Below are 26,362 nucleotides of genomic sequence, written 5' to 3'. Positions count from 1 at the left end.
CCCACCGCGGAGCGCCCGTCTCCCGCTTCTGCCCTCGCCGCCTCAGCCCTCGCCGCCCGGGGAAGATGCAGAAGGGCTGGAAGAAGTACTTCGGGCAGAAGTCCTTCAGCGAGGTGGCCATGGACGAGTACCTGGGCAGCCTGGGGCTGTACCGTAAGATGACGGCTAAGGACGCCTCCTGTCTCTTCCGAGCCGTCTCGGAGCAGGTGGGTGGCGGGGGCGGTCCCGGTAACGGTCTCCGAGGGAGCCGGGGCGCCTCAGGCCCTCGCGGCCGGGGGTGGGTATGGGGTGCTCCTGGAGAGCCCACAGCGAGGTCTCGCGGGCGGGAAGGCGTGTGGGGACGGGTGCGGGCTCCTGCGTCGCTTGGGGTCTCCTCAGCTTCTGACCCCAGGTGTCTGCGGCCCTCTGCAGTGTCTCCCTGTTTTGTGAAGTGTTTTGTGGTGGTATTAATCTTTAAATACCCATAATGTGAAGCATAAGTTAAACTCTGCAATTTTGCTCTTTCATAACTTTTTTTTTTTTCTCCCCAGCTGTTTTCATCTCAAATTCATCATGTGGAAGTTAGGAAAGCTTGTGTCTTGTTCATGAGGCAACAGCAGCATAAGTTTGAGTCTGTAAGTAATGTCTGTGTTGGGCAGTTTTGCACCCGTGGTGAGGAAGTAACATGGGAGGGGGTGAGTGGTTTAGCCATAAATGTGCCCACATAAACACACGCACTGCAAACATGTTATGCTGTGCCAGGCTGGATGCACGTAAGAGGGGAGAAATGTCAGGGTGAGTGCTTGCTTACCTTCTTCGAGTTACAATCACACCAGTTTTATTTGTCTTTATATTTCTGAAGTTCCTGAGAGCAAGTTACTGATACCCCAGTAAGGTGACAGTCACTTGTGTAGTATATTCGCTGTGGAGCAACCAATTCTACTACCAATTTAGTAGTAGAAAATCTGTACGGTTTTGGAGTAAGAAACGAATATCAAAAGATGGTGGAAAACTGCAGAGCGCGTTTAATCGCATAAAGTCATGGGTTTTGGGGTGGCTTTTTGGTGGGTGGGTTGGTTTTGCCTGTGGTGGTTTGTGTGGCTGTGGGTATGTGTGGCAGTTGGTACGGGTGGTTTTGTGTGTGGTTTATGTGGCATTGGAATGTTTTGGTTTTTTTTTTTTATGTTTGGGGTTTTTTTTAATGTGTGTTCCCCCCCCCCCCCCCCCGTAATCATAGTTAAGTGCTTAATCTCATCTAGGAGGGAGGAGAGTCACTGAATATTACTCAGACTCACGCTCTTAACATTTTTTTAGGATTTCTTGGTATTTCTACATTGGTACCCCAAATCATTCCCATGCCCTAAGGCAGGGAACAACTGAAGTTATACCCCCAGTCAGACCACAGCCCTTCACAACCCAAAAATGGTAGGAATTGGCAGACTAACCCCAAGTTTGGTGTCTATGCCCCCAGCCCCTCCCCTCCTTGCTCCCACTCAACAGCTAGTAATGTATGGCATAGTGTTTAGGTTTAACGTTGCTTTCCAACTGGCTAAGTTTTTATAGTTGTTTTCTTCTTTGCTTTGTTGAAAGTACGTGGAAGGATCATTTGAGAAATACCTTGAACGACTAGGAGATCCAAAGGTAAGACTGATCTAATACTTGTCAAGAGGTTAAAACTTGAAGAGGCTAGAACAGGAGAGTAATTAGGTGATAGTTTAAAATCTGGTAGTTGGGGTAGTTTGGGTTTTTTTTAGCTAGACCCAGATCCTGGGGTCTCATTTGCATAGGGAATACTCTGGGTTTGTACTGAATATTCACATGTATAAACAGTTTCAGTTTTAGTGGGGAATTTATGTTGGTGTAAAGGAGCAGTCTATGCAGACTGTACAGTGAAGCTGAGGCCTCTTGTGGGCCTTACTCATAATTGCAGTTCTTCTCTAAGAAGGAAAAAGTGAAATACGTGGAGTGTACCTCACATCAAATGTTTATCAGGCTTTGCAATTCCCTTGCTGCTGCTTTTACCACCAGGTTTGAATACTAGAGTTCAAACTTTTATTTCTTTAGACTTGAACCAGTAAGTGTGGTGAATGCAGCAGTCTCTGAAACAAATGTATTATTTCTAATTTAAAAAAAATGTACCTTGAGTGATGTGCTTAAGAGTCAGTGCCAGAACACTGCTCGCTCTTACTCAGTTTGGTAATCATGACCATCCCATGTTGCAGACTCGCCTTCCCCGGGAAATCCTAACATCTCAACTCTCAATACATTGATTGTTGGTTTTAACAAACTTGAGTTTGGTTAGGTATTTTAATATTACAGAGGGCTAGAATAGAGTTCTCTGTGTTGAAGAAGGCTCTGCTATTTCATGTAAACTCATAATCTTGCATAGGAGAGTGCTGGCCAGCTGGAAATGAGTGCTTTATCAGTGATGTACAAGTAAGTGTCTCTTTCTTAAGTTTCACTTTGTTTTGGACTTGATGGTGTTTGGGTTCTGGTCCTAAAACCTTTTATTATGGTGAGAAATGCTACCCTAACAAACTTACTTAAACTAATGTGAACGGGTGCCATCACAGCCCCTGTTCTCATAGTGTGCATTAATGGGAGGGTCAGTTTCCAGCAATGTTTATTTGTTATCTTTTTGCTAATGTTAAACTCCAAAGTCAAGTGTTTCCTTCTAGTGGCTGAAGGATGGAAAATGAGGAAAAAAACAAGTGTAGTGGAAACACTGGGTGGTAGTTACTAGCATGACTAAAACTCATGTAGGTGTTCTTGAAAGCTCCAGTAGTGATGCATACTTGCCCTACTTGGTGCATAAACCCTGATGTTTATTTCAAAGGTAGCGTAAACCTGCACAGGTGCTGCTGGTTTGCTAGCAATGCTGCTGTCCCGTAACAAGCAGTCTGGCTCTCCACTCATAGAAGGAAGAACTGTCCCTTTCCAGGTTCATTCTGTTCCAATACTAAAGGAACAAAGTGAAGTTTTGCAAGAGTTACTAGTTCCCTGTACTGATGCTCTAGTCCTTTTGCAGAGTGACTAAATCACTTGAACTTAATTATCTCAGTGTCTGAGCAGCCTGCCATAATCCTAAGTACTTGACCTAATCTGTGACTAAATAAAATGGTCTTTCCCAGATAATTCCTCCCCCCCCCTCCTCCCCTCCGGCAAGATGAGTGGTGTTTGCTCATCAAGCTATTGCTGTATGGTAGCGTTCATTTATCAGGAAAAGTATTCTACTTGATTTTTCTATAAACCAACAGTGGATTCTCTAAGCAGCTCCCTGTAAACTTCTTCATAACATGGCTCTACAGAGAGTGTGCTCTTTCAAAGTCTTGTTTTTCCTCTGCTTACCTAGGCGAGACTTTATTCTGTATCGGTACCCTGGAAAGCCACCCGCTTATGCTACAGACAATGGCTTTGAAGACAAGGTGAGAAGCGAGGCACCCCTGAATCCAAGTTACCTCCAGTCCTGCTTAGTTGTAGAAACCAACCACTGGAATTGAGCTCTTGTAACTCCAGTGCTCTTCCATACCTGAACAAAACCCCAAAGCTGACTTCAGCTCATGGAAAAAGCACAGTATTTACACATCAGTTAACTCAAGCTTTGTTTCCTGTCTGAGGGATGGATTGTGTGCTGTTCCCCTGCCAGTCTTTTTTGTTATTCCAGCTCATTATTGGAAAGAAGTTTAATTCTGGTAGGAAAAGGTAACATCACAATTCCAGAATATTCTTTCATGTTTCTGAAATCTCTTTGGGTAAAAACACTTCCTAGTGAGAATTTGAACTGATGGGGTAGAATGAAATACGTGGGTTGAGTTGAAGAACAGAACAAGATATATTTATCTGTTGGCAAAGAGAAGGTATTCTCCCCCACCTTCAGTACTACTCTTCCTGAAGTTGGATGAGGTCTGCAGTTCTTGTTCCTGAAAAGGGGAGGTTAATGGGAATGAATTAATGTAACCAACTAATTCACTTCTGTGACATACAAATTGAGCCCAGTTAAGAATGGGAGCTAATAGAACAGCGTGTCTATGCAAGAATTACCACTAGGGGCAAAAAGAAGGAACATGAGGGAGAAATACTCTGTATTATCTCCCATCTGACCCCTCTTGTTTGTTCTGCAGTCATGTAGATGTGCCTACGCAATTATGTGGCTAGCTCAGGCATGATGCCAGTCAAGTTTCTGCGGTATGGATTTCAGTATGGGCTATGATATTTGCCGAAGTGGCTAGTCTGCTCTGAAATCTGTGCTGCTGAAGCTATTCTTCTTTCTTCATTAGTATTACTGTCTTTATTTACACACGCTCTTTTTTTTTCTGTGTAGTTTCCTGTGTAGCTTAATCTAATTCCAAAATGAGCTAACTTTAAAAATCAAGCAGTATGGTCAAATGTGTGTTTGTCCTGGAAGGCTTTACCACCTGAGCTCTCATTAAGTGTTGGCAGCTGTCTGTCATTAGACTGCATGTACAGGCAGCAGCTCTTTCTGGTGTTCTCATTCTCACCATGAGATGAGAGCTTGTGTTGGCAGAAGACATAGTGCACGCTGAATTAAGAGCCCTGGCATCCCAGCTCCTGCTGGTTCACTGGGAAGCATCCTTGCTGGCAATGTGCTGACAACTGCCTAAGGGCCTCTGCCAGTTGCAGTTGGCTGTGGTCATGTGCCAACGTGGGGTTTGGTGGTATATGTTTACTTGGTGTATCAGTGCATATGTTGCAGAAAGCATGCGTCTTCAAAAGGCAGCATAATATTGCTTGTTTAAAAGCAAGGCTTTTAATAGGGCTAGGGAAGTAGGTGCTCTTCCAGTCCCTCAGGTAGGGAAGGGTGATATGTGCCTTTGATACCTGGGCAGTGTATCTCAGGAGTACTGCATTTAATGGCTTGTATTTATTGTATCTCTTGAGCAATTGGTGGTTTCAGAGCTAAGCTGGAAACAAACTCTTATTTCATGTTAAATACAACATGATGTACAAATGGATAGTTTTTCTTTGTATAATAGACGAACTTATTTAGTGGCTTCACCTAGGGTTCAGTTTTAAGCTGACTTTACAGCTTTTTTTGTGTTTATATTGAGAATATTTATTGTCATCTTGGTGAGTTGGTGTCACCTATAGAATGAAAGAATAACGTAGTCTTGAGCTAGGTTATCAATAGAGTTAGGTTTTACATCGTTCCCACCTTAAAGCCTTTTTTATTTTTCCCTAGATTTTACTGTGTGGTTCCAGCAACGGCCATTATGACTCTGTGTATACAAAACAATTCCAGGAAGACGCTGCTATTTGCCAGGGTAAACTTGAAATCGTTTTTCTATGGAAGAGTATTATGTGTTTTCATAGGTTTATAGGCAGTATTTGTTTTGGTTTTCAGGGGTGGGGTGGAGAGAGATGAAAGCTTGTTTATTGTATATTAATATTAATATATACATATACTCGTTATTCTATCTGTTAGGTGGGATGTTGGACTAAATGACTTCCAGAAGTCTCTTCTTCCCACCAGAATTACTTTATGATCCTCTCCTTAATTGAATTTAATATAACTAGTGCCTTGTAACAGTAGATAACATCTGAAGATATGCTTACCTTGAAAATTGCAGCAGTTCTTATGGATCTGGTATTATCTTAATTTGGCTTGAGCTTTGTGTTGATTTGTTCAGCTGTATTATATGAGATCCTGTACAAAGATGTGTTTGGCATGGATGAGGAAGAATTAAGGTCTGCAGTTGAGGTGTTTCGAAGTGGATCCAAGAAGAACAGAAACAGTGGCTCTTCAGGGATTGAGGATGCAAACTTTGATTGTCTTCGTGAAAAAGTATCCAGAAATCTTTCAGAAAAGAGGTAGTATTTTGGGAAGGGGATGTGGTAAAAGGGAAGCAAAAAAAAAAAAAAAAAAAAAATTAAAAACCTTGCAAAAAGCAACTTTTCCAAGTTTCTTTGAATGGGGTATTGTTTTTCCCATCTTGTGACACAAACGCAAAGCTGAAGTATATTGTGGAAGAGAGCGTGCTTTCCTCGGAGGTGGGAAGTGTCACATAATTTAACATCCTCTGCTGCTGGCTATGTTATAATTGTGTGTTACTCTGTAAAATGACAGCTTATTTGTAAATAAAATTGTTCCTTATGTCATCAGAATATTTTTTTCTTGTGAGAAACTTATTCTTGTAAGCCTCTAAAGCTCTGCAGAGGCAATAGTGTACTGAGAAAATGAGCTCTGATTTATTTTCTTGTTTGTCCTTTTTTAACGGAATCGTATCCTAAATAGAGAGTTAAACGGTGGCATTATCTAAGTCTGTTGGATCACTGGGCATGAGGGGAACATACAGACTGTACCTATAGAAACCCTCATATCCTGCATTGTTCAAGTCACTAGACAGGCTTGAGGGATGCCTCTGATGGTTACTGGATCCTTGCAGATGACATTGGTTTGATAGGACTTAGAACAGAGTGTCTTGTACTTGACAGTGCGAGAGTTTAATCAGTGAGTGGCATCATCTTCATCCTTTCCTAATGCAAGCAGTAGCCCTTGTTAGGGGTGGGTGTTGGAACAAGTAAAGGTCACGTTCTTGAAACTAGCAAAAGGGTTGTCTTACTGCATCGCAGCCATGGCTAGAGTTTAAAGCAAAATCTACCACTTGATGGCACCATGGTGCTTTTTGAGACTGTACGAACGGTTGGTTGATTTTAGTCCTGGCTAGAAGTTATGCATTGTATCTTTTGTAATCTTATTTTCAATTACTTAGAATGGACGACTGGGAAGGCAATGATACTGAAAGTCCACAGGAAGATAAGTTCAAACAAAGCGTTGAAGAAGAAAAGGTTTGTCAGTTAGGGAAGAATTCCTTATGGTGTTTTTTTGTTGTTGTATGATGTTACCCTTGTTAGGGCTAAACCCTCTGTCCCAATTTTAAAAAATGACTTTTTGAAAAATGGGTGGCTTATTTCTTCTATCTGTTTGTCTTTTGGTTTTGCCCTTGAGTTTCTGTTAAATTGGGTAAGCCTTTTTCCCTTCTGAGATTCTCTTCTTTAGATAATTTTGCTCCCCAACCACCCCACACTCCCCTGCAGTGATGGAGCTTAGCAGATCTTTCCTGATCTACTGTTTTGTTTTGTTTTTCCCCAGAAATGGTGTAAATCACTTCACCTTTGTTTTAAATGCAGTATAAATCACTTTGGAACAGTTTTAGAAACTCTAGAGAAACCTGTTTTCAGATATAATAACTGAAATTCCCACCAACTTTTGAAGCCGTGGCTTTATTAGTCTGGTTAGCTTTCTTTGGTTCTTTTTGAGTAAAGAACATGCCAAATGTTACTCTTGAACCTGTTTCTAACCATTCCAAAGTCTGTTTGCTCAGCTTCTGAATGCCTACATGTGTTTTCATATTCTTGAGCTTTAGGTTTTAGGCAAATATAATGGAAGTGGAAACTTTGGAAAATAGTGTGTGTACATCTTAGTGGTCCACAGATCATGGCAGGATGGAGACTATGCTGAACACCTTAAATGCACTTGTTAATGCTCTATATCAACTCTGGTTTTAGCCTCCAGAAAATCCATCAAAGATGCCTGTTCCTTATAAAGTGCTAAAGGCACTGGACCCTGAGATCTATCGAAATGTGGAGTTTGATGTTTGGCTGGACAGCAGAAAAGGTATCTAAAAAGGGGAAAAAAACAAACAAACCACCCCAACTTTCTGTAGTAGGCTGTCGCCTGTTTCTTCACAGCTGAAATGTGAAGGGTACTGGTTAACCCAGCAGACAGTTGTAGGTAGTAAATCATCTTGCTAGTAACTGGTTTCTTGGCTTCATTTCAAAGTATGAAATGCACTGCTTCTGACACTGTATAATGGTGACAAGGTTGCTATAAATCTGACCTCTGCTACTTATTGACTGTAGTATGGGAAATACAACGACGCAGAGTACAGAACTCTGTGTTGCCATTCTGTTGTACTGGAAATCATTCAAATTTGAGAGTTTTTTTGTTGCAGCATGTGTGCAAGGACTTCTTGCTTTTTAAAACATGATTTTGCCTTCAGAGTTATATTAATGAAGATGTCAAATTTAGCATTGAGATCTGTCAAATGAGATGAGATTTCTCTTGCCTTCCCAGTTCTCCTGGGCTTGAACGTTCTGTAGATGTTTCATTGTTTTCGTGGCTTGGGATAGGTTGCTACTTTTTGGCATGCACTATGGCTGATCTGTAAAGCGAGGACTTACCAAGAAAAATAAGTTTTGCAGCGTTGTTTGATGTCTGACCTGAAGTACTTTGCATACTGAAGAATTCCAGCATTTTGTAACTGTATAAGCAATAATAAGGGTCATTAAAATTCTTGGAACAGGGTATAGTAACTAATTACCTATGTAGAGTACTGACTTACAGAGAATCCAGGCAAGGAATGGAGAAAAACCTACTGAAATATAGCAGCAAGGAGACTTTAGGCAATGTTAGTTTTTCCAGGATGACATCTTGTTTTTGCCAGGTGCTACTAGTACTCTGGCAAGACAAGACATCTCCAACATTTTTAATACCAATCCTGGTATTAAGTGCAGGATTAACTCGGTGCTGTCACAAAAAAACATTGTAGTATTGCAGTAGTAGTGATACTTGCTGTGTTGTCTGGATATTATTGATCTCCTGTGACTTAGCCTAGTTATGGTCTGTTATAAGAACATCTACAGTTACTTCACCGTTACTTCGGGAATGTTCAGATATGCATAGGAAATATTGAACTCAATCAGCCTATAATTTCTAGTTCAGTGCTGTCATGAAGTACTTGTAGGATACATGAAGAAAGAACAGTAGTTCAAAGGCTTTTTCGTTTTTATTTATTTATTCATTTATTTTTAGAGCTTCGAAAAACTGACTACATGGTGTTTGCTGGGAGACAGTACTATTTAGGAGACAAATGTCAGGTTAGTACTCAAAGAAGACTCAGTTATGATAAACTATTAAAACCACTTTAAATGGAGTATGGTAAGCCATAAAATCATTTGACTTCATAGAATTTTCAAATGCTTTTCTCGTTCTCTTCCTTGTAGCTATTAATCTGACTTTCTTTTTAATTTCACTTCTTTTTAAAATCTACCTTTAAACATTGGGTTGCGTGCAGGAAAAGCTGCTTGGAAATTCATCGCGAACCAGTGATACACATTCTGTGAGTGTGGGAGTTCCAGACCAAGAGCTCAAAATGCACAGGGTGTGCATTTGAGAGAATTGTCTGTTAGATTTTCACTGGAGGTCACCAACAAGTCTGGACAGTCTTCCGCTTCTTAACAGTAATGTGGCAAATATTTTTATAAAATAGAAAGGGAACAGCTAAAAAGGGAGGAGTAGCATGATCTGGCTGGGAGATACTGAAAGGGAGGTCAGCTTTCTTTGTATTCCAATGTTGTATGTAGTGAGGGCATATTTTTTATCACTGTTTGAGGTAGTGCTGATGATTCACTCTGTGACTTTTTTTCTAGCTGAGCAGAGCTTTCCTTTCCAATTTCCTGTTTTATCTTCTGTTCTCCTCAAGTTCTTAAATAGTGGTCTTCGTTGGTACTTATCGGCTTGGCACAGTGTATAAAAATAACTGAGAAAGCAGGTATCTTCTTACCTCTCAGTTGCTCAGAAGACTGGGGTTTTTTTTTTTTGGTTTTGTTTGGGTTTTTTTTTTTTCCTCCTTCCTGAAGTTAGTACAGTGCTCTTGATCTTGCCTGCTATTTTGAAGAAGTATTTGAGACTCCTGGGCCAGCTCGGTAACATACGATCAGCTAGGAGCAGCCTTTGATATTAGTGGTTTGTAGACAGTATTCTGAATCCCCTGCTATGGTTTGGATTTTTTTTTTAGGGCTTCCCTTCTTCTCTCTCCAGGTGCGTCTGGAGCCTGGAGGTAAATATTACAATGCTCATATCCAGGAAGTCGGACAGGATGGCAACACGTTGACTGTATTCGTTGAGGAGCTGGCAGAAAAGTAAGCAGTCTGGTGATGACTTCATGTTTGAACTCTTTCTGGTTGAGTTTGTATATTCACAGATGCTTAAAATAGAATTGTTCAGGTACTTTGAAAAGAAAACCTAGGCTTTTACATATAAAGTGAGGCTTTGCTTTGTTGATGGCTATCACTCTTCAAATAGAATGTTGCAAGAAATTTTTTCTCTTGGATTTCTAGTGACCAAAATCATTATTGTAATACTTTCTGTGAAATCTTGCTGCTCGTTCTTCTCTTGAATGTGAAAGTGGTCTTTGCAGTTTGGGTTTAATTCACGGAAAGCGAATTACCCTCTGCTGTTGGTTTCTCTGGAGTTTTCATGTTGTATCCAAACAATTAATTAATTGGCATTTCTGGTGAGTTTAATCACTTTCTCATCACTTTCTCCACCTTGCTGTTCAAAGCATTCACCCTTCTGCAAACCTAGAATTCAGCTTGATGACATACTGCAAAAATTTTGTGTTGTCAGATGCTTTCAGGTGTGCCACTGAAGGCATACAACTGCAGGGAAGAAAGACTTGACCCAGGAAATCAATAGTGTCAAAACTAAATCCTAGCTAGCCTTTTTTAATAACCAAGTAATAGTTACATGTTAGAGAAAAAACTTTTTTTTTTTTTTTTTCCCCCACAAGCTCCCTGTACTGTTAATTTTGTGAGGTTTTCTGTTTTATTCTGTCTTAGTGTTGCTTCAGCTTATATTGTTGTGCAGTTATGCGCAATGTATCCTAGTGGCGCTCCTAACATTAGTGTTCTTTGTGTAGGCATACAGTTCCTTTGGCAAACTTAAAACCAGTGACACAAGTGGCGCCTGTCCTCGCTTGGAATATGGTTCCCAGCCGAAAAGGAGGAACCTATCAGAAAATAACAGGTGGATACTTCTCAGGAATAGGTTTGTACAAGGTTTCCACAAGCATTCCTTCCCTTGGGGTGGAGGGGAGGGGGGAGACACTCATAACAGTTTTAACAGTAGCAGTCTTCGGATGTTGGAAGTGATTTAATTCAGCCTGTGATATAAAACTTGGTCACTGCAGGGGTTTTATGTAAAGTGATCCTTCAGACAGAGGAATTAATTTGCCTTTGCAAAAGAGCAAATCCATTGAAAATACATAGCAATGTTAGTATTGCTCAAAATTACCAAGAATAATGTTGGCACTTGGGAACTGTGTGTAAAGACTGGGTCTGTAAACCAAAAGGCTTGTCTGATTTGGCTTTAGCAGAGATGCATGGACAGACTAGGGCTTCCCCAGCTAATTAAATATGAATCATACTTGTTTAATTTGGAGAATATATTTTTTTAATAAATAAATGCAGCCTTCGTAAAGAGATTTTGACACTGAGAGTACTGGTTTGATCAGCCGAAGTTGGAAAGGTATTCACATGTGAGATGACTGTATTCTGCTCATAATTTAGAGTGCCCACTTGAGCCTTCAAAATACAGGTATGAAGCTTGCATACTTAAAATGTACTTTTCCTGGGATAGGCCATTGGCTGCTTCTTTTCTGTGTGTCCAAATATTGACTCTTCTGAGCTGATAAAGAGAACATAGCTCTGAAGTCAGCTGCTTAAGGTATAAATCTGTCTTTTCTGTCCTCAACTGAAACTGCAGAAATGGATATGAAAACACGGAAGCGAATGCTTAAGAAAGTTCGTGGAAAGGAAGTCTTTATGACTGTGGCTTATAGCAGGGGTCAGCCAGTTCTTCCACCCCGACTACAGCACAGTGTTCCTCCGGGACGCTCTCTTCCAGTTCACTGCTCACAGGGTGGTGGAAACATAGCACCGTACGAACACTATCATCCTCAGAATCCTTCTCAGAGACATAACCGTGGATTTGGGATGCCAAGGTACGAAGCCTTGAAAACTTGTCTGAGATCACCACTTGTTTTCTATTCATTCTTGCTGCAGATTAGTTAGGAGAGAGTTTGCTATGTAATAGGTAAAACTACAAATGAGTTCCATCTGAGAAGCACTTCCTGGTAATTGCACCTTTTACCGTTTAAACTTAGGGGATCTGCCCGATTTATAAACAGGCACAACATGGTTGGCCCTCAAATAGCATTCTACCCCAGTCCAGGAAAGAGATGCTATCAGAGCTATGACAATTTCTCCTGCAGGTCCTGGTAAGTGACTATAAACCTCTTTACAAACTGTTGCTCTGAGAGAGTTGGGGAGGATGGTGGGAGAGGTACGTGGAGGGCCGAGTTGGCTGTTAGTGGCACAGTATGAAGCAGTGGGTTTATTGTGCCTCTCCAAACAGAACAGAGTTAAAACAGAGTAACAAAACCGAGGTGAAACTCGAGATAGTAGTGATTCTTAACCTCCTTTCTTGTTTTTAAAGCTCATACAGCCGTAGCCGCCGTCAGTTGCAGTGTGTAAATAAGGAATGTCAGTATGGGTTTGTACCAGGGAATGGAGAGGAGCCTCAAGGACCAGAAGAGACTATAACTTTCTATGAAATTGAAGGAGAGGATGACGCTGCTTTTCCTACCTTACCAGTAAGTTATGAAGAAGGGGTATGTTAAAACCTGTCAAAGGCGGTTGGGGGAAGCTGTACAAACGGGCAGCACGATTTTGCCCAAATATGCAGCAGTCTTGTTTTGTCTTGTTTTTTTTTTTTTTGTCTTGGAATAAGCTTTAGCAATGCATGTGTTTTTGAGAAGGGAAGGCTGAAATGAGTCTACGTCGTGTGAAACCTGCTTAAAACCTCAGTTTTTCTAAATGTTCCCCTTCTTTCTCCCTCCCCTCGCCAGCAGCACTTGTTTTCTCTCTGGTAGATTTTCATAAAAGTAGGGTGATGTTTCTCCTTCCTATTGTTGTTGTGTTTTCAAACTGCAAAAAAACTCATCCCTCTGTGGATGTCTGTGTAGCTGTAAATATTGTGGGAGAAAGCTTTTCACTTGTTTGCCACACTGTAATTTATCGTTTGTGTAACTAGATTCAGAAACTGTCTAGCAATAGCCTGGGTGGTTCCTATGAGTTTACAGTTGTGATGTTTTGGGCTAGCACATTGTTCCTGAAACAGTTTCTTCTGCTAGAGAAACAGGAGAAAACTCCAAATCTAGGCTTGTCTTGAAACAGTCTTTCTGTTGGGTCTCAGATGAAGTGGCACAGTGTATTCTTTATGCTTTAAAATAAATCTTTTATGTGTAGCCAAAGCCCAGTGGAAAGCTGAGTATGCTACAGAAAAACCCAATCGATAGTTAGGTATCTGAATAGGAACGCAGATCTTGTTTGTTTGTTCTTTTAATTGTTTGGTTAAAAAAAAAAAAAACAAAACAAAAAACAAACAAAAAAAACCAAACAAAAAAACAAACAAACAAACAAAAAAACAACCCGAACCACCAGAACCCTGGTAGGTTTGACTTTCTTTTTACTGTGTTGAAGCAGTGAACTTAAGAGATGTTAGACTTACACTCTCTCTCACTTAAACGTATCTGCTGAGGGCTGTTTCAGCAGCAGTCATTCCTAAATTTGTCCTCCTGTGCTAGATGTGTAATCTTTGCTCTGATTTTCCTCCAAGAGTGTCAAGGAATAAGGACAGATTACCCTGCAGGTTTTTTCTTCTGACGCAAAATCGATACAGCCTACTAGTTTTTCCTCCCCACTGCCAGACTATATACCTGCAGCTCCTATTGAATAGTCTTTCATGTTCGTTCAGTGCCTTTGTTGTTGTCAATGCCAAAGCCTTTTCTCTGTCTCTTCCTTGTCTTGTTTAGTAAAGGCATATAACACTTCCTGGGGAAAGATGCATCTCGCAGAAAACTGCCATCCTACTGGAGGCCTGGTGGGAGAATCTTCTGACTTGCCACCTCTGCTTCAACCTTGGAAGTCTTACAAGCCTCTCTGAGCACTTTATCGATCTCATAGTCACCATGTCTTCTGAGGAGAATTTTGAGTGTCACCTTAGCCATCACAAAAGAGGGAATCAACTTCCTTTACTCGAGCATCTCAGTCCTAGATCCCTGCTGCAGAGAACTCTATTTTAAATTGTGGTGCAGCTAAGGACTGACATCAATGCAAAGGCAAAGGGGGTGTGACGTGTTAAAGGACTCCTGCTGGAAACCTTGATGGGTGCTGCACTCTGACAGGGTCAGGCTTGCATGCGTGGGTCAAGTTAGTAGAGACAGTGGTGTCTATGGCAGCAGCCACCCATGAGTTTCACTGATTGTGACTAAAGATCCCCTTTTTCCATGATAGATAGAGTATTGGGATGAAGAGATGTGCTGTTGAAGTGGTGGGAATGCTCCAGGATGAGGAACACAGGAGTCTATGTTGGGAGTAGCAGTCTTGGCTGTTGTCTGAGCTCTGCTCCCGCCTTTTGAGTTTTGTTGGAACTGGAGATGAAGCTGGCTAAGTTCTGGGAGGGAGCATCTTGACTGTATTGCAGAGGACGGGGGTAGGTCTTCAACAATAAATTACCTTAAGTATGCTAGGCAGAACAAAAGGTAAAGGCAAGAAATGTGCCGGCAAGTGTTTTGCTGCAATCAAAGTGCCTAGGAACAGACACAGAAATTATAATTCTAGTAAGTTTTGTTGCAACAAGCTTGGTCTGCCAGCCCGTTTCTACTGTGTGTGTGTTTATAGAGCATGTAAATGCTTTAATCTCTTCCTAAATGGATGCTTCTGACTTTGCTTTTTAGAGCCAGGGTAGCCCTGCTCCCGTTGTCCATGGTCCAGCAGGGTTTTGGGTAGCAAGGAGAGGTCCAAACTCTGTTCCACCTAACAAGCAAACCCTGAATTCCTCAGAGGAGGAAGAAGAAACAAGTGAAAATGGTGAGTTCTCAAAGAATTAGTAGGTGAAAAGACAGGTTTGGAAGATTTTTGGTGTGCTTTTGAGTGTCAAAGTAGGTTCCTTAGATCTCCTAAATGTCTGCTTATTGTGAGCTTTGAACATGTGTGTGAGCACATTAATTTTTCTTCATTGTCCGATAGAAATGTGTCACTTGTCTTTAAGCTTCCTATGCCATTACCCTTGTGATTGCATAGGTCTGTAGCAAGCCAAGTTGCTGCTTAAAAATGCATGGTGTAAATTTGGTAATGGCAACCTTGAAACTTGGGGGAATAACAAAATGAGTATGTCTTGAGCTTTTTGCCGCCTTTTCTGCACAAAATAAGATGATACTGAAAGTAGCTCATTAATGGATGCACTGAAATGTAATTGTGGTCACTTCAGCTTTAAGTTTGTTTTTTGTTTTATTTTTTTTTCCCCTGAGTCAGAGCTTCCTGTTCTCTCCCTTGTAGGGAAATTTCATGAAGAATATATCTATGCACCTCCAGGTAACTAAAACTTTAGTCTTTACTGATAGAACACTTGGTGAATGTAGTGCGCTCATTATGACCTTTTTAGAAGTTTCTGAAGGATTAGACTTAACGCTGCTTTTTTCAATTAATTTTGCCTATGCCCTCCAGACCCTGATTGTGAAACTGCAACAGTATTTAGTTCAGCAGAACCTACAGCAAACTTGGTAAGCTTTAGTCACTGTCTGTTCAGATTAGGAATCCTTGAAGCGTGTGGCATTCTTCATAGAAACTGTCCTTAGATGCAGGCTTAACATAGTAGGTCAGAGACCTTTTTGGAAGAAAGTAATGATGGTTTCATTTACATATTCTCCCTCCTTTCCCCCCCTAAATGGTGAGGTTTTTATCTGAGTCTGCAAGTACAGTCTGAATTGTACTAGAAATGTTATTGACTTTTCACCTTCCCCTCCACAAGGAGAAAGCATGTATTTGAGTGCTGTTTACTTTTCTTCTTTTTCTGCTCCAGACAGCACTTGCTTTTATCATGCTACTGTTTGAGTCCTACTCCAGTTAGTCTCATTCCTCCACTGTGGGGCTGGAGATCTCTCACCTCTGATAGAATTGACTTTGGAATTTTGTGTGTGTTTTTTTGTTGTTTTTTTTTTTTTTTAATCTGAAACTTAATCTGGAGTCACTTACTGGTGTACAATGGGTGTGAAAGCCATCCTTGTGTGTGTCAGAATAAAACTGCTTTCACTCATGTTACGAAAAATCCTCTGTGTGTCTGTGTATAGTCCATAAATGAATAAAAAAACTTAAGGGTGTGTGTGCCTTGTGACTTCTTTGCCTCTTAAATGGACCATGCTTTGCTTTGGAATCCCTTCAGGAAGAAGGGCCAGTCTCTGTGTCACCTCAGGATGGAGTGGCTTCCTACAGCTATCCCCAGAAGGTAGTATCTAGTACTGTACTGTGGTAGCCCTGTGGAGAGGTGACTGCTCCGCTTGGTTAGTGTCTATTTGTGGGGTCCTTCTCCCTGCCTCTTAGAGCATCTTGTAGCAAAGAATATAATTCTATGTAAATATAAGCAAAACAGAAGGGTGAGAAGATGCCTTGCAGGTGTCTGCAACTCTAAACTGGTATTTTCAAGCCAAGTTTTAGAGAACGGGGATAGTTAGCGGCCTTTTAAAACTGGGACTTCCAAAATGCATTTATGTGAAGTGAAAATTTTTGAACTATGTGGTGTTTCCATAATCTTCGTCAAAGCCAGTTGTAGAGGCAGTTTACTTAATACTCTGACTCTTTTCCAGGTGTTGGTGAACTCTGCAGCAATCTCAACCTCAACAGGTGTTTATGCTGCTCCAGCTACAGGCTTCTCCTCAAATTCTGCTGCCTCCACTCCAGCCAGTGTCACAACAGCAGTTCCCCCACAAACAGCAGTTCAGCCAGTCATAGTATCTCCCCTTTCTATAGGGAGGCCAGGTAGAGTGTACATACGACGCCTGTGGACTTGGATTTTGAAGTGACTCTTCATTTAAATCACATAAAGTGATCATTCTGTTCCCTGTTGCTCTAGGACAGACAGTTATGTAAGGAAAGTCTGGCCTGCCTTCTAGTATGGAGAAATGATTGAAAAAGACCTTTATTCTTAACTGGAATATGAAGCTTGCCAATAGACATACGGTTAAGGCTTGTGAGAGTGGAACCTTCCCATCTGGTTTTTAAATTTCTTCTGGACTTCTTTTAAAGTGATTTCTAAAGAGAACTTTTTTAAAGCTTGTATTTAGGGGCACTGAGATGACAAAGAAGTGCAAGCTTAATTGTGTAACAATGTCTTGTTCGTTTGACATGCCATTGCAAATTTGACTTGACTTTTTTTTCCTTCTAATTGTAGCAGTTTCTTCAGTGCCATTCCCAGTTTATTCAGCTCCTCTTCCTCCAGTCAGTGAGGTGGGAGAAGCTGGTGCTGTTCTTCCACCTTACTCTTGTGATCCCAGTGGCAGTGATCTACCTCGAGGTAATGACAGTATTTTGTGCTTTTACTACTGCTGCTCTTTGGCATGCTTCTGACTTGTGTTCTCCATGGAAACTTAACAGCATACCTGTAGTGAGAAAAAATGGATCTTTGCAGCTTGCAGGGAGTGAGAAATAATATGGATGCTTATGCTAAAAATGTTTTAATTCCTAATTCTGAATAGTGAGTTCATACCTGACTCAAATATGTGATTACCGTAGCTTTAGACAGCATCCTAAAGAAATTTGCTTGGCCTATATTATACTGCTTCTTGGTGGAGTAAACATTTTTTTGATAACTGATTAAAAAAGAAAAAAAAAATCTGTGTATTTATAAAGTTGTGCTGTTGCACAGTTCAGTGGATTATTGTGGTGTTTTCCTGTATGGCTCCAAGATGTCATTCTACGGTATCATAAAACAGGGATAAAACATAGGGTCATCTTGTTCCTTGGGTGCATAGCCTTTTTGTATACTGTCATTAATAATGACAGTGTTTAAAGTACATTTTCAGCTGTTAAGCAACAAGCGTGCAAAGACCAACATAATACCTACCAGCAGAACAGCTCAGAAGCAGCTTTCAGCTTTATCAGCTGGACATGGACTTCATTTTGAAAGTGGTAATCTTTAGTCAACTTGCTCTTACAATTTAAGAATACTGGCATACCATGTAAGGTTGCGTCAGACAGCCAAGCTTGGTAAGCAGAGCAACAGGCATATCCATATTTGACTTTTTTGTTGTTATTAATTTATCCCTCTGTTCTGCCATGTTTATGGCTCACAAGGCATAAACAGAGCCTGTAATTCACAGGCCTTTGTTTAATAACCAAAAGATTGAGCTGTCTGCTGTGCTCATCGCAAGCTAATTGCCTCTCCACTACAGGAATAACAGTTCTGCTTGCTGTTACGCTGTGCAACTTGTTTTTCTCTAGGAGGGGGATGCTGTGAGGCCCAAGCATGCCACCATTGCGTCACAGCACACATCTCGATAGGCAGATAAACCTGTTCTGTGATGCTGATCAGGATTGCTGGTTGTGTGTAGTTTTGAGCAGAGTAGCTGTAGCTTACACTGAAGAGCAGCAGTGCAAAACTGGCTGGCTGTACATGTTCTTGTTGTTCAAGTAGTGGGTGTATCTCTGCACATTGCTTGAAGTTAGACATTAGGAAAAACTTCTACACTGAAAGGGTTATGAAAGACCGGAACTGGCTGCCCAGGCAAGTGGTTGAATCACCATTCTTGGATGTATTTAAAAGCCATCTAGATATGGTGCTCAGGGACATGGTTTAAAAGTGGGCCCAGTAGAGTTTAGATCACAGTTGGACTTGATGATCTTAAAGGTCTATTTCAGCCATAATGATTGTATGATTTATACAGGCTTTTTAAATATCCACCCATGCACTGGCTATGTTGAAAGTCTGTGCATCATAGCTAGCTTATTCTAATAGCCATCTATAGATACAGCAGATGACATGATTTTATCAGACTCGCTGTCTTTATTTCGAGTTCCTGAATCTCCCATGTTCTCTGTGGTGGAGAGCATAGCTTTTCATTTAGGGGTGAGTGAGGGAAAGAACTGGCTGCATGTGGGTAGGGTCTTTGAAATCCAAGTATTCCTTTTTGCACTGTCTTGAAAAGTGTAGTTTCACTGTAACTGTCTGACTTGATTTCCTCCCCACCCTACCCCCCAAAAAAAAACCCCACCAAAACCAACCAAAACAGGAAAAAAAAACCAAAAAACAAAAAAAAAAACCCAAACCCCACCATCCTTGTAACTGAATGTATTTCAGGTGTCTGGCACTTGTAGCTTTTATTGCATCAGAATGTAAAGCTTTTGGCTTCTGTTCCAAAATCTATTGCTTGAAGATGGAGCATAAACTATTTTAGTAATGCAGATTGTTTTCATGCTTGATTCAGCATATTTCCATCTAAAGTAGCGATGTTGTCCCTGTGTGGGACATTCCTCCTCAATGTACTAATTGTAGAGGGCTAATTTCAGATATGATAAAGAGTTACTCTTGATATGTATGGTTCGGGTAGCTACACCTGGTAGGTTGCGAAACAACTTTGGGCTGCAATGCTATGGGTTCTTTCAGCTGTGTTTACCATGTACCATGCTTGTCTTGTCAGAAGTTGATCTGGAAAAAGACAGGTTTCAAAACACTGTGGCATGGCTGCTCAAAGGCCTGCTGCTTTCACAGGTACTGCTAATGTGCTGTGCACTAACTCTGCTCTCTAGCAGGTGCTCTCAATTCCTGGTTTTGTTAATCTTGACTATTTTGTTTTCTACTTTATTGCTGCAGTAGTATCACTCCAGATGATATTATGCACATTGGAGTTAATGCTTTTCAACTTTAGTTGCATGCCCTTAAACTGAGGATTTCTGCACTTGGGAGAATTGGGTGTTAAGTGTACTGACAAGAATCTGGAGTGGATGTGGATTAATAACCTCTTCAGAGCCTGTAGCTCTTCAGCTGAGTTACTCCACATTATGTTGCCCATTTCTTCCCTGGCATAGACTCCAGAAAATTTTTTAAGGATCTCAAGATTGGTAGTGAATAAGGAATTGCATGTAATGTTTATGCTGTGACGCTGCTGTAGTAGAACCTATATGGCCTTAGACTTAAGAAGTCTAGAAGCTTTGGAGTAGTGCAGGGTAAAGTACGTGGGTGTATTTGACCTAGTGTTCTGTGCGCTTTGCAAAAGATACTTGGAGGGCTGGTGTTTGGGCTGGTGTAGCCTGGGAGTGTGACTTGTCAACAGAGTGAAGTCCTGGACTTGGGGGGAAAAACCTGCCATGTGCCTTAGTATTCCTTTGGTACATCTGCTTTAGTTCCAATTTTTGGAGTCTCTTGGATCTCCTTCTCGTGGAGCTTAGGGCTTGTGAAGCACGTTTGTTAACATGGTGGTGACCTTAGGTGTGCTACCCTTGCCGGCTGCCTTGTGTTTGAAGGAGTTGTTGATGTTCCTGCGTTCTGGAGACTGCAGTGGTGTTCAGGATTGAGCCGAGCTTCCCATCAGCACAGTAAAAATTTTACCATGATTTTTGTCCCGATGCGTCGTAAGATGACATTTTTATCAGTAGTCAGCATGGTCGGTATGTTTTCATGTCGGGGTGGTTAACTTTTTTTGGCTTAGCTGTTGCTTCATAAGGGTGTCGTGTTTTACTGAGGATTGACTTGATTTTGAGAGATCTAAAAGAGGAACATAAACAAAAACTGGTCTCCTACTGTACTGGCTTCTGTTCCAGCATTCCACAGACGTCAGTATTTCCAGTATCGGTTTGTCACTTCAGTCTCCCAGCTCTTCCTTTGTACTGTTATCGCTGCTACGAAGCAGCTGTTTCATTCAGCTCTGAGCTTGTTTTGCATAGATTTGCATAAACAATTGAGGAACAAAATCAGATATTTAAAAAAAAAGAAAAAAACAACCAAAACACGTGTTCCAAATGTAGATGCAGTTTCAGCTAGATACTGAGAAGTTGGCATTTATGTGAGCCTTTGGGTTATTTTTAATATTTTACTGACTGCGGCCAATGTCACAGCCAAGTCACCAGCGCTTTCTGGAGTAAGCTCACAGCTGTTGGATGTAAGGAAGGATCTGTGTGTGCTTCTTAGAATAGCTGTGTGGTTTGTTGCCCTGATGAAATATGCTGAACAGTAGAAGAGTTGAGAATTGGCAAGAGCAACAGAGGAACAAATCCTTGTGCATTTTGGGACTGGGGTGTGCGTTTCTGACGCTGTGCCTATCTGCAGCCAAATACAACACGCAGTTCCATAGAAGAGCAGGGCTGGGAAGGTGTGCACGTGTGGTAGATGGGTGGACAGGGAAGCGATGTGGAGCCAAGGTCCTGGTATAGGGGGTAGTGGGTAAGTGGCAAGAAGGTGGTAGGTATGGTAACTCCGGAGGGGTTGCTAAGATGAATGCTGTAGTGGCTCACTCCTTTTGAGTTGTCTTCCTGCTGTCCCTTTCAGCTCCCAGCAGTACTGAAGCAAAGTCTCTGTGTGTGCACGCACGTCTGAACCTACTGGTGTGGAATAGGTTGATTTGCTCTTCCTTTAAAACAAATCTGTATTTGAACCTGAGAAATCAAGAATTTTCCTCGGGTACAGTTCCAGAACTGCATCGATAGGATTAAAAAATCCACTCTTTTTTTTTTTTTTTTTTTCCTTTTAATGGTCAACTTTAAATGTTGAAAACTGCTTTGCTGGTTTTGGGGCAGTTGGATATGCATTTCCAAGTTCAAAATCCTGTTGTTCTTGGAGAGGGGCTTCAAAGTTCCTCTAGGAACTAGGTCAGCAGGTCTTTGGATTGCCGCGTATGTCGTCCCCTTGACACGTCTCTGTGGTCATTGCTCAACAAAGCTCTGAAGGTGTAGATGGTGGCAGAGTCGGAGCAGCGTGAAGCTGGTGTGTCTATGGAGTTGGCCCGTGGTCTCACACGCCAGCCCAGTCTGGGTATTTGCAAAATGTATGTAGAGGGTGTATATAGTGTGTGTACACTGGAGGTGAGTTGTCACTGGTGTATGAGAAGGCTGCTCCTGCCTGCCTGTGTGCTTCCAAAGCCCTTCTCATTTCTGGAGGGAGGGAGGGAGGGAGTGGTCAACTTAATTTAGGGCTCGTAATCAAATTTGGTAATTGGTTCTAGGCCTGTACTAGGTACACTAACTTTAACTTGGGAGAACTTTTTCTCAAACTGTGAAGGAATCTCTTTACTTACTGATAAGCACATAGCCATGGTATAAAAACAGCATGTCTGTATTTAAAGTAAAGGAAACAGTTGAACTTTGGCAAGCACTGAGTATTGGTACTTCAACTTTGCGGGAATTTTTAAATGGAAGGTGTTGCAAACCTTGGTTTTTAGGCTCATCATGCTAAGCTGTTGCGATTTCAGCTGGGATAGAGTTCATTTTCTTCCTGGTGGCTGCTGTGTTTTGGATTTAGTATGAGAATAATGTTGATAACACATGTTCTATTAGTTGTTGCTAAGTAATGCTTTTATTAAGTCAAGGGCTTTTTCAGCTTCCCATAGAAGCTGAGAGGGAGCACAGACAGGACAAGCTGCCCAAAGGAATGTTCCATATCATAGATGCTATGCTCAGTATATAAATGGGGGTTGACCGGTGGGCAGGAATCCACAATTGCTGCTTGGGATGGGATGGGCAATCAGGCATCGGGTGGTGAGAGCAATTGTATTGCATCACTTCTTTCTTTTTTTTTTTTTTTTAATGTTCTTTTACCATTATCCATATTTTCTTTTCCATTACTCTTCTAAACTATATTTATCTCAACCCACGTGTTTAGGGGTTTGGGTTTGGGGTTTTTTTTAACCTTTTTCTCCTTCTTCCCCCTATCCTGATAGGGGGGAGGGAGTGAATGGCTGCATGTCCTAGTTGCCATATGGGCTTAAACCACAAAAGCTGTTATCTTTTGAGTAGCCGTTTTTGCTGGCTGTGTCACTTACTGTGCATAAAACTTAATTTAGGGCTTGTAGTGCTTGTAGTGGTCAATTTAATTTTTATTTGATAAAATACTTATTTCTCTAAAAATCCAGCCTTTATAGGAAGCCAGACTGCTCAAGTCCTTGTTGCTTAGACAGTGGAGACTTTTAACAACACTGACAGTTGTCACTGGAGTAATCAAGATTAGTAAACCAAAACTAAAGCTAATGTAATCATTTAAGTTAGATATTTTTGTCAGACAAATGCTTTACTGTTGCACAAATATTGAACTGCATTAATTTGAAGAGATAAACTAGTTTTAACAATTACTTATATTCAAGGTATATTCTTTACTCTCTGAAATTTAAAGAAAAAGTAGTGCTAAAATTCTCTTACTCATGAGGAACTTAAAATGCTCTTGATGTGTGTAAATGTCTTTTGCTTCTCAGTTTATACTCTTCTGCCCTTTAATGTCATGTCCTTTAATTTCAGATACAAAGGTCTTGCGGTATTATTTTAATCTGGGATTGCAAGTAAGTGCTTTTAAAATGAGTGTAGTAAATTGCCTGTAAAAACTGCTGGTTTTCTTGGCAAATGTACTGACGTATTTAAGACTTCCAAGTGTGCATTGTGCAGACTTGACTATTAATAGGTATAGGCTTGCTTGATGGAGATTAAAGTATAGCTCAGGAAGTGAAGTTCTAACTCAAAATGTGAAGCACAATAGTATATATGTCTCGTTCTTTCACTTTGGATTGTGGTGCGTTTTTTCTTTTTGTTTTTGCGAAGGATAGTGGGTAAATATTGTTCTTTCTGTGAAGATAAGGGGAGGAACCTGAGCCATTCTTAAGAAAATTTGTGTACTTAGACAAAACCTCAAAGACCATTTAGAGATGTGTGGTTTTGAGTCTTCTAGGACTTGTACAGATGTGTTCAGACTGGTTAGCACCATTTCTATGTGTTCTGAGAGCTCTTGCTCTGCTGAAGATTGTCTCTGCACCACCAGTGTCAGTGCTGCCACTCAGGGAAGTAAAAGAAGTAATGTGAGCTTCTTCAACTGCAGAAATAGGAAAAATCACTTTGAATATGAGAAAGTCGATAGGTGGGAATCTTCTTTCTCCATAAAGATTTCCGACACAACAGCAATGAGGAGCTGAGGTGGCTATTGCTGCAGGTATTGCAATATATTTTCTGGTAGGCTGTATTGGGTTCTAGGCCTGGGTAGTATTTTAAAGGGCTAGGGAGGAAAAAATGCACTACTTCGACCTTTAGATCAGAAACTAGTAGGGGTTTGGAGGAGGGATGGAGAGTATGTGGTTATACGCATGACCCTGTACTTTTTCCTTTTTTCAAAGTATTGTCATCAGAGCTATTGGCCTTCCATGATGTATGTACAGCCAGTGCTGCCACCATCACCTGTGGAAGTTTATCCAGCATATGCTGAGCCAGCTCCTGTCCTAGATCAGTCAGTACCTCAGCTCTACACTGATGCTGGGCGAACTGAAGTCCACCAGGTTCCCTTGGAAGCACCTGCAAACGGTTAGTATTTGAGTATAAGACCAGATAAACGGTTAGTATTTGAGTATAAGACCAGATAAACAACTGACGAGAAGTGCGGGAACAGGTTTTCAGAGCATGACTGCTCCATAGGAGCTGCTTGCCTGCAGCTTTGCTATCCTGTAGAAAGTGTGAGGTTGAGAGGACATAAACTAAGCCTTGTAAGGGGTTCTCACAAGTTCCTCTGCCATGTGTCCAATGTGTCAAGGGTTTTCTAAAGCCAAAAAAAGGAAGAAGTAATTGGTTCTAGGCCTGTACTAGGGATGCTAGCTTTAACTTCAGAGAACTTTTTCTCAAACTGTGAAGGAATCTCTTTGCCTACTGATACGCACATAGTCATGGTATCAAAACAACATGTCTGTATTTAAAGGAAACAGTTGAGCTTTGGCAAGCACCTGAGCTTCGGTACTTCAACTCCACAGGAATTTTTAAAAGGAAGGTGTTGCAAACCTTGGTTTTAGGCTCAGCATGCTGAGCTGTTATTTCTTGAATAGCTATTACTGCTAGCTGCATCTCTTACTGTGTGTAAAACTTACAGCAAAACTTAGTTTCACCTAGCAGCTTCGTAACAAGCTTGTAGATAAACTTGGCAGTAAATAGGAGGATTGTATTAAATTAGGAAAAAGATGTCAAAAAGGTCAGATGCCTAGCTCATTAAAATCTATGGAACATGGCAAATGGTCAGTGCTGGAAAGGATCGCATCATAACAAAACTGTTGTTCAGAGGCATAGAAGTTTATTGCTCTGATAATGCTTCAGCCTGGTCAGGTAGAGTGCTTCTTTTTCCATAGATTAGTGTCATGTGGTCAGAGATCAAATAGGGGAAGAATAGCACAGAGTAGATTCATGGAATGGTTTGGTTTGGAAGGGACCTTAAAGATCATCCAATGCCCCTGCCATGGGCAGACACACCTTCTGCTAGACCAGGTTTCTCAAAGCTCCATCCAGCCTGGCCTTGAACACCTCGAGAGATACGGCATCCAGAACGTGTCTGGGCAACCTCTTCCAGTGTCTCAACACTCATATTAACTCTTTCCCTGAGTTCCTGTTGAAAAAACTGCCACTCCAAAGCAGAAAGCTGCTAAGCAATTCTTGCACAGGGTTTAGCGAGAATATGAGCAAGTTGTCCTCTAGTCTAACTTAAGACCCAAAATGATTTTGACCCTTCTGTTAGGAGGGACATACCTGGGCATAAAATTTTTGTCTAAATGGATTTTCCCTTTTTGGCCTCCAAAATAATGCTGTGTTCACAGTAGTGAATGTCTGCATAAAAAGGCCGTAGGTACAGTAAAATATGGTAAGTGTGTGTATTTTGTTCTGTTTTTTTAAGGTAACTTTCAAAATGCAGAGCCTCCACCCCTGTCCTACGGGCCAGTATATTACCCAGTCATGTCGGACCCCTTCAGCCAGCAGTCTCTTCCTGGGTTTGATTCTTTAGTACCTGCTTATCGCTATGTTAGTACCTGGCATCCAGTAAATCCACCATATGGAAATTCTCCACAAATTGCTAATGCTGTAAGTTCTGGACCACTGCACCAAGTCAGCTATATTGCCTCACCTAACCCTGCACCTCATGACGTGGCTCAAGGAATGTGAATCTGGGAGCTGTAAGCTCCCTGCTTGCCCTTGGTTTCTCTTCTTTCTTGTTTGTCAACTATACGTTAATATTGGTTTGTCAATGCTATCCCATCTTAGTGGGCTGGGTCAGTTGGTTAAACTGCAATCCAATTTCCTGTTTCTCTTTAGGTTTATGCTAGTGATAGTTGACAAGATGTTGTTTTAGTCAATTATGTAGGAAAGCATAGGAAAAGAGTATACACAAACTACAGTGCGGGGAACACAAAGCTTGAATTTGACTACATAAAGTATGTGTAAAAACATATGCTATCACAAAAGGAATTTTGCATCATGTACCTCTGTGAGGGATTGCACTAGAACACTTAGACACGTGGTTCTTACTTGGGCACTGAAATAAGCTGCTGTTACAAGTACAGATGAAAACTGGGCACAGGGTCTATAGAGGATGAAAATATTTGAACTAGGCTGGCTTTCTCAGATTTCGCAAAACAAAACTACTTTGCCACTAGTGGTCACATATTTGTAATAGCTGTATTTCTCCTGTCTAATCTCATTCCCCTTAGATTTCATGTCTCTGGAAAGGGTAAGAATGCTGTTTTCATCT

General features: G+C 41.2%; 1 protein-coding gene across 1 annotated transcript; it reads left to right on the top strand.

The window, feature by feature from the left end:
- Positions 1-65: 65 nt before the first annotated feature.
- Positions 66-25,776, top strand: LOC309675927 (UDP-N-acetylglucosamine transferase subunit ALG13-like; the record flags this gene model as incomplete). The annotated part of the gene is made up of 24 exons (XM_082488355.1): positions 66-206; positions 531-614; positions 1,570-1,620; positions 2,369-2,415; positions 3,332-3,404; positions 5,180-5,261; positions 5,628-5,808; positions 6,711-6,786; positions 7,507-7,615; positions 8,813-8,877; positions 9,821-9,921; positions 10,701-10,828; positions 11,546-11,783; positions 11,946-12,059; positions 12,278-12,434; positions 14,580-14,712; positions 15,181-15,216; positions 15,349-15,404; positions 16,064-16,126; positions 16,485-16,656; positions 17,069-17,191; positions 23,116-23,156; positions 23,979-24,162; positions 25,511-25,776. The coding sequence occupies 24 exons, from the start codon at positions 66-68 to the stop codon at positions 25,774-25,776; spliced, it is 2,721 nt and encodes a 906-aa protein (XP_082344481.1).
- Between the last annotated feature and the right edge of the window lie 586 nt (positions 25,777-26,362).

Source organism: Vanellus vanellus (assembly GCF_965231255.1).
Source record: "Vanellus vanellus genome assembly, chromosome: 10".
Classification (NCBI taxonomy): domain Eukaryota; kingdom Metazoa; phylum Chordata; class Aves; order Charadriiformes; family Charadriidae; genus Vanellus; species Vanellus vanellus.
Note: the sequence above shows the minus strand (reverse complement) of the source record. Positions and strands in the feature narration are given on the sequence as shown.